This window comes from Berghia stephanieae, chromosome 1 (genome assembly GCF_034508935.2).
Source record: "Berghia stephanieae isolate SIO BIC M18660-M18661 chromosome 1, UCSD_Bste_1.3, whole genome shotgun sequence".
NCBI lineage: Eukaryota > Metazoa > Mollusca > Gastropoda > Nudibranchia > Aeolidiidae > Berghia > Berghia stephanieae.
In genome coordinates this window covers 90,522,821-90,534,504 of record NC_088360.1, presented here as the reverse complement: position 1 = coordinate 90,534,504, position 11,684 = coordinate 90,522,821, and the positions used below count along the sequence as shown (strand labels likewise).

Below are 11,684 nucleotides of genomic sequence, written 5' to 3'. Positions count from 1 at the left end.
AGATCTTAAAATAAATGAACGTTTGGATAAAATTGGAACCTTCATTTCAAAATATTATATCACGATTACCTCTGCATGGATTCGTAAGGATCCTGAAAAAGTTTTATTTCACATTTCTTTATCTACAAAAGAGTTGTAAACATAGGAAATCAATGAAAACTGTAGCAGGTAGTCTATTGGTACATTGCATAAAACTCGCACTTTACTGTACATTAGCATCGGATTCACAGTACATGATATAAACCAAGGCCTATTTCACGTACCTTTTTCAACTTTCCTCGAAATGTTATGGTAATCTCGAAGGTAGAATTTAAATTCAACCTGTATTGTTTAACTTCGAAAGAGTAGCTGTTTGTAGTAGCCGGATAGGGCTGGACCCTATAGAGCCTGCTGTGTGCCTTCATTAAACCGTTTTTCATTCATATGCTTCAGAAAAGTAAATGCATCCATATTATTTGATTTGTTCATCTTCTTCCTCCTATTCTTATAACCTCGTTCTCCTCCTCTTTCGTACGTCTTCATCATCATTATCACCATCACCAATCTGATCATCTTCATCATTTTCTTCTTCTTCCCTCCTCCTATTCATCTTGTTTTCTTTTTCTCCGCCTCCTCCTCCGTCTTCTGCTTGTTATACAAAAATGATTGCTAACATATTATGTTCTCATACTTCATAATGCAGTAAAGCTGCTATTAAAAAAGTATGTTGTATTTATCTCCCACATTCCTGAAGCAATAAAATAGCAGCGAAATAAAATCTATTATTAGTCGTCTTCTCAATCTTTACCATTTAAGCCTGTTCGAGCTGAAGTCTTCGGATCATTGACTGCTTCCCTCCTTCCCAAGGACAGGCCAGGGCTAGGACAAAACCAAGTAATCTCATTCCGAGACAAAGACAGAAAGCAACTCTGAAAACATATTTAGGGGGAGACGACCAGCTAATGGACTGGTTCAAAGAGGGGTCAGAAATGGTTTCCAAGAGCAAACTATCAATGTTGTTATTCTGAGATCACCTAAGTCTCATCAAGACACAGGAAAGAATAGGATCCATCCAGGAGGAATACACTCAAATGTCTATAAAATACATCCAAAACAAACGATAAAAAAAAAATACCTGACAGAAATGATTTACAAGGAAAAACATATCTCTCAAAACTAGTACTATAAATTTGATTGTTCCCCTCTCGGCCAAGGACTACGACCAGGACAGAACCAAGTAATCCCAATCCAAGGGAAAAAAACAAAAATAAAATAATAATAATAAAATAAAATTTAAAAAGCGATCCGGAAAACAGATAAAGGAGGATAGAAGACAGTAGGTGACCTCCTGCCCTTTATATGGGAGGTCAGAAGGCTCAATCCAGATTTATTACATGCCGTCACTATTATCAACAAACACAAACTCACAAGCGCGCACAAAAACACACATAAAACAAACTCAAAGTCAAAATCAACTTAACGTACACACTTTATTGGCTTAAATTAGGTTGACTATTTCAGTATGCAATCTAACATCGCCCAAATTCAAAGTGAGCTAACGAAAACATAATATAAATTTCAAAAACTGACTCGATTTTGTTCTGGAACACAAATTCATCTCCTGTTTCTTGAGTCTCAATCCAACAACATGAAATATTAGAGAAAAAAATCTGAGGCTATTTTTTGTAATATAATAAAGTAATTGCAACAAATTTATAATCTATGACGAGGTAATTTAAAGTCTTGTCTTTATCATAATAAACAAAAATGAATATAACAATAATATAAAAAGAACAAAATACCAAACACGTATCGTTACGGGCTCAAAACCCTTCTTCAGTCAACAAAAAAAAAAACAATTAAAAAAACAGAAATATCCAGTCAGACGGGGTTTTAAGTAATGTATTTTAATTGTTTTTTTTTTGTTGCTAGCTGAAGAAGGGGTGTGAGCCCGAAACGTTCCATGTTTGGTATTTTGTTATTTTTTTGTTATTTATATTCATTTTTGTTTATACTTTTTACAGTTCACGGCTGCTAGCAGCGTAGAATAACTTTCTTTCATGAATATTCAAACGATATGATTCAATATGATTCATATTTAAAGAAGTGGATCATTAATGTCCAATTTGAACATATAAACGTTTCCTCCAAGTTTCAATATCAACAAATATGAAGAAAGAAAAATATCCGAGGCTATCAGATATCAAAATTGTTTCAACAAACATACAATCTACGACGTGGATGACATGATAACCTCTAGTATAACTTTATTTATTTATTTATTTATTTTTTTTATTTGGTCCACAATGAATAAATAACATAATAATTCATTCTAAAATCAACGAAGGAAATCAATAATTGATATTGTGGAAAAGATCAAATATTGAAAAAAGAAATAAGCATCATCAATTTTAAATATAATGTATGTCATAAACCCTCATTTCAGGAAAACCGGTGATAAGCCCTTTTTATCTGCATCTTAACGAGTCTAGAGAATTGAATGTGTGTGTCTTTTATCGCCATCAATGAGAATTTCATTTAAATTTTAATAACATGCACGTAAAGTAAATTACACCCCGCTGGAATGTGCAAATAAAACTCTGAATGTTACGAGCTCATTAAATGGTTGTTATTTCATACCACTGGATACGCTGATAACCCCCCCCCCCCCCACCCACACACACACACACACCGTCCCTTTTCCACAAGTTAATCTGAAAAATTTGCAGAATAGGGATAATTAGGCAACTTCCCTATCATCCGCCGTGAGCCCTTACATAAGCGATACATTTGGGGGAGGGGGGAGGAGGGGATTGCTAATCAAGTTGTTTGCTCATGGCTATGTTACCTTTTGTAATGGAATGTTGTGGATTATTGTTTTTCTTTTCTTTTTCATTCTTTCATTCTTTTTAAAAAAAATTATTTCTCACTTCCAACATTTAGTCAAAACCCTTAATTTTTAAATGCCTTGTTATATCTAAGATCAATGAACAGTTCATGTGAAATGAGAACAAATAAATTGTTTGTTTTTTGTTTTTAAGGGTTTTACGGCGCTTGCAACACATTAAGGTCATATCAGCGCCAGTAAAAAGGAAGAAAATGGGAAAGTAAAAAGTTCTAGAATTACAATTAAAGCACAAAAGAAAAGGTAAGACAAAGGGGAACTGGTTCAAATAGGGAACAGATGTAGATTCCAAGAGCACACCGTCAAAGTACTTAGTTTGAGATCACCTAAAAGTCTCATCTAGACACAAGCACAGGTCCCAACTAAGAAGAATACACTCAAATGTTTACCAATCATATAATATAATATGTAAACTTAACATAATACAATGCATAACAGAGAGATGATTTACAAGGAAAAAATTATCATCTCCCAAAACTATAACTATACATTCGACTGTTTCCCTCCCAGCAAGGAATTCCGGCAAGTATCAGGACAAAACTTAAGTAATCTCATTCCAAGACAATGACAGGTAACAATTGAAAAACGGGTATGGGGGATAGAAGACACAGCATGTACCTCCCTGCCCACTATGGAAGGTCAGGATCCCCACCCAGAACAAATAAATTGTCAATTGCACATCCAAATGTTAAAAATACCCATGCCCAATAACAAATAAAACAGTCCAAGTTTGAAATCACTATTGAAGGTTCAACATTTTTCAGTTTTATAAAAAAAAAAACATACCTTGGAAAAATAAGCTCAATAAAGAGAAACTGCAGAACGTTAAGAATTGAGCATGCCAAATAGTAAATATTGCAGTGCAGAAAAAAACAAAGAGTTCACACAATCTGGATAAAAATGTAGGTACCTCTTTTTCTTTGTAAATGTACAAATTACTGACTGACTGACCGAAGCTGCTAGACAGTCACTGCGAAGCGCACATAAACCTAAGTCAAAAATCATCATTAAAAAGGGAATGACTTGTTTAGAAAAAAGGCCCAGTTCTGGCATTACATTTTTATTTATCAGGTACACATTTTACATATGAAAAGTTCATTTCAAGATAAGATTATACACACTTTTTTCACAAATTAAAATCCACATGATAACTAGTAAGACTAACATGTGATAAATCGTGCAGGCGAATGGTATAGTGAATCTATATTTTAAAAACGACATATCAACAACACAAAATTATGAACAATGCAAGTTTTAAGTCGTGATATGTTTCAACATCAAGATATAAGTAACAAGTTAGGTAACGTGGGTCCGTTCATTATTGTATTAAAAAAAGCAGAAAAACCCCCTAAACCCTCAAACTCACACCATTACCATCTGAGAAGGTAAATACCTTTTGTTTTGTGCTATGATTAGGTTATGTTTCTCAATCACGTGACCAAAAAGGAAACAGTGCTACTAATTCCCTGGTTCTTATATGTAGTTTGCTTTTGTTTGTACATGAAGAGATTTACGGGGCTTGTAACATTATAAGGTCATTTCAGCGCAAGTAATGATAGAATAGGGAATGAGATTTACGGGCATCCCTTGATTGGACGTCACCTTACAGAGAGAATGTCAAAATGGTTTTGCGCATGCGTCTCTCTCGTCCTCCCTTTCGGTGAAGTGTCTCATGCCGCACAACCAACATGACGTTCTCTCTCTAATAATTTTTCCGCTCGTGACTTCCAATCAAGGGACGCTACTCTTCTGCTAATCTCATTCCCTATATTCAAAAGATTTAAATCTACCTATTAAGCAGCAAAGAAAATGTAAGACAAAGGGTGACTAGTTCAACACAGACCAGAAGCTCTAAGGGCACTAGTCTGAAATCCCTTTCACATTGATACTGCCGTAGATCTCATCCGAAAGGGATGCCTACAATCGGATGGTTACAAAATATGCATTATAAATTGAAAACTAATATTCGTATAGTATCGTTAATATTTGTTTTTGTTTTTAAGTTTTACGGCCCTATCAACACATTTAGGTTATATCAGCGCCAGTAAAAAGGAAGAAAATGGAATAGTAAAAAATTCTAGAATTACAATTAAATCACCAAATAAAAAGTAAGACATAGGGGAACTGAGAACAAATAGGGATCAGATATAGATTCCAAGAGCATACCACCAATGTACTTGGAGAGATAATTTACATTTATCAAAAAACTATTCAACTGTTTCCCTCACTGAAAAAAAGATTCCAGGAAAATCTAAGTAAAACTAAATTTAGTCCCATTCCAGAACATGGATACCAAGCCACTTAGTAAGGACAAATGATTTAGAGGGATGGAATAGATATCTAAAATGTGGACCGATGAACAATCCATGAGTCTAGTTCTAGGAGGAATCCAATGTTATCCAACCCTAAGGGTAATTCCATCAACGATTTTCATTCATAGCTCATGCCAGGAGGCATGACAAAAAAAAATACCAAAAACATAAAGACATTCAAACTGGTAAGATGACTTCAAAATCTAAGACTTTAAAATTTTCAGAAAAATGATCACTTCTTCTGCGTATCTAAAGCAGTGAGTGACAAGACAAACAATAAACATAATTATTACCCAGCTGAATTTTGCTGACGATAATGGAACAATCTAGTCTGCCCCCTCCCCCAATAGAAAAAAAAATTACGTTAAAATGTTTTAGTAAAGCACTTCACCATTATTCAATCCTTGTAAAATGTAGATGAGCATTAAATGATTTTATGTGGGATTAAAGTCCCTATTTATATGTATTTCTTTTTGAACGAAACAATTAAAAAAATTAATAAATAACAATCACCTCTCATCCAAAACTGGCATTATTCTATCATGTTTGATTATGTATATAACATCCGAGATGAGCTTTTTTGTATTATTAACTCTATCACAAAATCAACACAATCCAATTATGTTCTTGTATTATAAACTCTATCACAATATCAACATACTCCAACTAAATTTTCTTGCATTATAAACTCTACCACAATATCAACATAAACCAACTAAATTTGAATTTCTGTCACTATCAGGGGTGAAAATGACTGGTCACAAAAAAAGGAGGAACTTTATCAGAGCGTAGATCATGATCCATCCATGAGACTATAACCTATAAATTTGATTTTCATCAAAATTTAAAATCATCAAAATCAAAATGAGTTGCAATCCAAAATGTGTCTCGCAGCAATTTCTGACAACTGGGAGGAATCTAGTAGAGGCGGAAAGGATTATGTTGAGGTGGTGGTTGTAGCAGTAGAGTTGGTAGGGATGATGGTGTGGTGGTGGTTGTATTAGTTGTAGTAGGGATGAAGATGATGTGGTGGTGGTTGTAGTGGTGCTAGTAGGGATGATGATATGGTGGTGGTTGTAATAGCACTGCTGGTAGGGATGTTGATGTAGTGGTTGTGGTGGTTGTGGTGAGTCTTTTTTTTATTCATAGAAAAATTTCAAAAAGGCGGAAGTGATGGTGATGGACGGAGATAAACCACCTTTTAGGCGGAAATCCGCCTTTACGCATAAGATTCTCAGCCCTGTAATATTGATACCTTTTATGAGACAAAAAAACTGTACACTGCTAACCATACCGTATCATTTTGGGATTTTTATGTACACATCTCAGATTAAGATTTACAGCATTGATAAGATCACAGGTATCAAATATTTTAAGTTTTAAATTATGACTTCAACTTTTAAAAATAAAGATGTAAAATAACCATCACAACACCGGATTCATTGATGGAACATTTTAGTATCAAATAATTAGTGCAATAAAAGATGGCAGGAAGAAGTTATAATGCACTCATAACTCTCTCTCTCTCTCTCTCTCTCTCTCTCTCTCTCTCTCTCTCTCTCTCTCTCTCTCTCACGCAAATCCCCAAACTGAATAATAATATCCGGGACTGGGCAAAAATTGTAAGCAAATTAATCTTTAAGATCTTTCATATGATCAAAGAAGGTTTTAAAAAAGAAAGAAAGAAAATTGGAATAAAAGGGTGGATATTCTTAGAATATCAGTGACAAAATATCTGGGATAAGGTATTACTCTTTATTACAGTGGCAGTTTGTGTTCGTATAACAAGGAATTGAATTGGTCAACAAATGCAGAGTTAAACTATCCTTACAAAATATCTTTACAAACAACCTGCCAATATGTGCACATTGTGATTGAAGTGACGAGATATTGGTGCCCATTTTTAATTTGTTTTGAATGAAGTGAATTCACATTGTGTGTAAGTTGTGTGAAATATCTAATGTCAATCATAAAAGTAATGTGCTAAAATAGTGAATAAGGAAAAAACAATGTTGTAAACCATGCCGATCTAAAGATTTAAACAGAGTAACATAAATCTTGGGAGCCAAGACTAATAATATAAGAGAAAATAAAAAACAGAATAAAACAATCAAGAAGGAAAAACGAACGAACAAACAAAAAAAAACAACTTCAGAATAAAACAGTAATAGAAATAGTTGTTTCTTAGAAAATGTTTTTTTATGCAAACAAAAAACTTTAAAATTGGTGATTTACAACTGTTATTAGCTTCATTCAAACACATTTTCGAGCCACCATAAGTTATTCTGTTTCAAAATTTCATCTACTATAGAGTCTTAGAAAAAGTATCTGGATCCTCGGACTTCTGATTTACAGACAAGCTACTTATCTCTAAGCCATCGACTCAATATTCAACAAATACACAATGTACTAAAATTCAAACTTCTCTGTCTAATGTATGTGAAAAATTATAATCATGACATTGTGGTGGAAAAAAATATAAATAATGCAAAAAAAAAAAAAAATAAAAAAATCAAAAAAAAAATCACAGAAAACAGGATAACAGGATAACAAAAAAAATCTAAATTAGGACATCCTGGGAATTTGTCAATCAAAGCATATAAATAAATTGCACTCATTGTTTTTATTTCAGTAACAAACAAAAGGAATCTTTTTTTAAAAAAATGAAAAAACCAACAAAAGAATCCAAACATTTTATGTAAATGTAATATTCAAAGTCAAAAAACAAATGCAACAACAGTTTTAGCTTAAATTATTCAGTTTCGTAAGCCCATTAAAAAAAAAAAAAGATCTGGTTTAAATATAAAATTATAACACTTAATGGATAAACTGATGTACTCTCCATAATTTGAAATATGTCATTGCTTTACTTTTTTTTCCGAACAATTTATAATTATGTGATCAAAATCTGTTACTCAAATTAGAGCAGTGTCGCAACTTAAGATATGTGAGGCATGTGAGGTAAATAAAAAGCACATCCTGTACAATGTTTTTCATAAGCCATTAGTGGCCATGCATGTTTATTTGAGACAAAATTAAAAGCCATTTCATAAAAGAGAAAAATGACGATAGTGTCCATAGAATACAAATCTACAGTTTGTTCTTACTTACAAATACCAATGAAAAAGTCAAGACAAAGGGAAATAATTCAAATGAAGAATAAATTAAGACTTCAAGAGTAACCAAATAGCTGTATGTCTTCGAAAAAGACCCCAGCAAGGGCTGAGGCAAGCCAAATGGCAATATCTAACCGGGATAAGAATAAAAAGCCACAAGGGGAGAGGTGGCAATAATTTAACTTCACTATGCAATGACTGTCAGAGGGCAATATAACTTAAACCTCTCCTTACCATCAGTTTTCAGAATTTTCCCCAAAACTTCACATCCATCCAACACAAAAAAAGCAACAAGTACATTCTAGACATAATATTGTTCAGCTAAATGAGCTCTACAACACAGTGTCAAGTTTGCATCGTAACGAATGTGACAATTTTTATATGGTTAAGGAGAGGGTTAAATCAAGTTTACATTTTAGTTTTAGTGTATCATCTGATAGCCGATATCATTCAACGAAAGCATGATGATGTCACATGAGACTATCTATCTAAACATCAATTTCCAAATCAGCTGTTTCTAAGTACTTTTCTTTTCAAATTCCAAATGCTTACTAAATATTGAAACCTCTGAAACAATGTTCCATGACAACAGGAAAAACTGATAATATACGGAATCATCTAACAACTCTTGATGAAATCGTAACACTTAATTAAATGCAAACTAAATAACATTTATTCTACTTTCCATTTCAAGGCTATAATTATATTCATGGGGTATTTATTATTAGACATACTAGGACAATTATAAGTGATAATAAAAGGTGTACAATACAAATGATGATATCTTATTTAATGGATCTTCAAATGATATGAAAAATAAAAATACTTGTAGAGACAAACCTGAACAGCTATAAGAGAGTAATAGGGCAGTCTCAAAAATGAATAAATAAATCAATAAATAAATAACCAGAGGGAATTAATCAGAATCAAACTTTTTGATCTTCTGTCACAAGAGAAGATATGTCACCATAAGTGGTAGTGAATTGTGATCCTAAAATTTAAGATATATGCTATTGTGTCGGATTTCTTCAGCAGTTTAATAATATTTACGAAACTTTCAGCCTTATATCAGTAGAGAAGACCAAGAATGAGAAAAATAAATGCTTTTTTAATCATCCATCTAAAAGGTTTTATTCCAAGAGAAGACTGGAATAATGCATGTGCCAGTCGCAGTGCAGTGCTGGAAAGTAAGCTCAAGGTCAAACAGTGAAGCATAGTATCAAACTCGACATCTTTTGGTATTGGACAAAACAAAAAAATCTATAATGCTGTGCCATTGTCCTATGAAAATGCAAAAAGTGAGAAAAAAAACACACAAAAAAACCCCAACAGATTAAGAGCTCATCAGCGATTATAACACTCTTAGATCACAAGTCCCTTTGAACAAAACAGGCCTTAAATCAGTTTGGTCTGCAAACCTTCTTTCTGTTCTTCTCTGGCAGTTCAACTTTCTCTCAATATTTACATAATAATAATATGGATATTGGTGGTAGTGGAAGTTCTTAAAAGCTATGTGATTTATGACTTATCTATCTATTTATGTAGCATGAGACAGAGTCACAATTAATTGTTACCTAATAGAAAGGATTCTGGTCCAATGTAAAGTGCTTCTTGATGCAATTGTCAATCTTATCTTTGTTACACTGTCTTGTACAACTTACTCTCCCTATTTTCCTAATAACAATATAAGTATAAATACTTTAAAGCTATTAAACCAGTTTATGTAGTATGCCATGACGATATATCTATTGCTTGCTACTTTCTAGACAGGACCCGGTTTGCTTTTTTTTTTTGGATGAGGAGTGGGGGGGGGGGGGGGGGGGGTTTGTGATACTATTATTAGGTCATTTGGGTATCAGTAAAAAGGGAGGTGAATAGTTCAAAGATTTAGATAAAATTACCAAACAACAGAGAAAATAGGAAAAAGGGGGTGGGGGTAAGCAATATAACCTTGTAGCTTGTTTGTGTTGTAATTAGCCTACTGTGCACTTTGTAACAACCACAAACTTGCTATCAACTTGGACCATCTCTATTTCAGGAACAAATTTTGTAGTCACTTCATACGTTTTCAAGAGGCCAATCCTCAGTTAGTGATAATTCTTAAAGAAACAAACCTTGTACTTGTATCTTGTCATGATGAACACTTTAAAATATCAAAATCTTATTTATTTTCATCGTTCAGTCATCAGATTTTCAAACAATGTTTTCAAATTGGTGAGGCCTTGTATGTAATCCATGTCAGGCCCTTCATGTCGACATGGGTCATTGGGAAAACCCTGATGAGTGGTGTGGGCAAAGTCAATCATTTTCACATCTACTTTACAGTCTTGAACACTGGCTGTATATCTCTTGGAAATTTGAAGAGAAGATGAAGAGGAGGGGGAAGTGATATGTTTTGATGATGATGAGTTGTTGCCAGACAATGAGGAATGGTTGAGAAGTCCAATCTGCATTGCCGTGTGTGACTGAGAATATGAGTGTTTCAAAGTTTGACTGTGTGTCACATTTTCTGAATGGGTTTGGGACGAATGGGGAGATGATGGAGGATATGTGTGGAGTGAAGATCGAATTCCAGAATCAACATCATTTTTAGAGTCAGACGAGCGCGACAGGGAACAATTTGAGCCATCAGCAGTCTGGTTCGGACTTTCATAAGCCATGGAGCTATGAACATTAGAATGTGGTAAGGATGAAGACTGATGAGGCTTGAGCCTGCCTTCATCATTAACTGGATGATTTTTTAGCACATCAGCATGCATTTCAACATGTCCATTTACTGTTTGCTTTTGTTCACGATATGGAGTTGTGGATAAAAACGTTCCATTGACCTGGTCAGAACAATACCAAGACATGTCCTGATCAGGCACTTTATCCATACCTCCCTCTAAACCGTCGTAAATTATCAGAAGGGAACTGGCGTAGAACCTGTACGTTTTTACAGTGCTAAGACAATTGATCAAGCTGGATAACTTGTTGACAATGGGTTGTAATAATTCAGAGCGATAGCGCATCCCATTATGCAAGAATCGAACCAATGTTTCTCTGAAAGTCTTATCTGTTAACAGCCGACCTTCATATTTATCAAGATTGATATTCAGCCCTGTATTTACCTGAAAGACCTGACAAAAGAAAAAAAAAATATTTAGAAAAATCATTGGTAAATGTTTTTAAAATTTTTAATTTCAGAATTGAAAATGAACAACTTAAAGGACTGATTCTAAATAGTAATATAAAGACATTCCCATTCCATTAAATAAATTCAAAATCATCAAGGGAAATATGATTCATCAAATATTAGAAAGAAAACAAAAACTAAAAAAAGAACCAAAACAAAACAAAGTAAAATCCATCTTGCATCTCAAATGTCGTTTT

The 11,684-nt window shown here is 33.6% G+C and overlaps 2 protein-coding genes across 5 annotated transcripts in view; one reads left to right on the top strand and one right to left on the bottom strand.

Annotated features, from left to right (window-relative positions):
• LOC144961271 (uncharacterized) overlaps nucleotides 1-757 on the top strand; it is a 65,318-nt gene extending 64,561 nt beyond the window's left edge. Inside the window, exon 37 of the mRNA XM_078894528.1 lies at nucleotides 1-757. This exon is cut by the window's left edge and continues 588 nt beyond it. The gene's annotated coding sequence lies outside the window, so the exon portion shown is untranslated.
• A 693-nt stretch (nucleotides 758-1,450) lies between these two features.
• Nucleotides 1,451-11,684, bottom strand: part of LOC144961241 (inositol hexakisphosphate kinase 3-like) — a 54,246-nt gene continuing 44,012 nt past the window's right edge. For 3 of the 4 annotated variants that reach the window (XM_078894518.1, XM_078894507.1, XM_078894511.1), the window contains one exon: nucleotides 2,857-11,431. In XM_078894518.1, the coding sequence (XP_078750644.1) occupies nucleotides 10,484-11,431 (948 nt within the window). In that variant the 3' untranslated portion in view covers nucleotides 2,857-10,483. Of the gene's footprint in view, nucleotides 11,432-11,684 lie in introns of all 4 variants that reach the window. The other variant, XM_078894513.1, reaches the window with a different exon arrangement.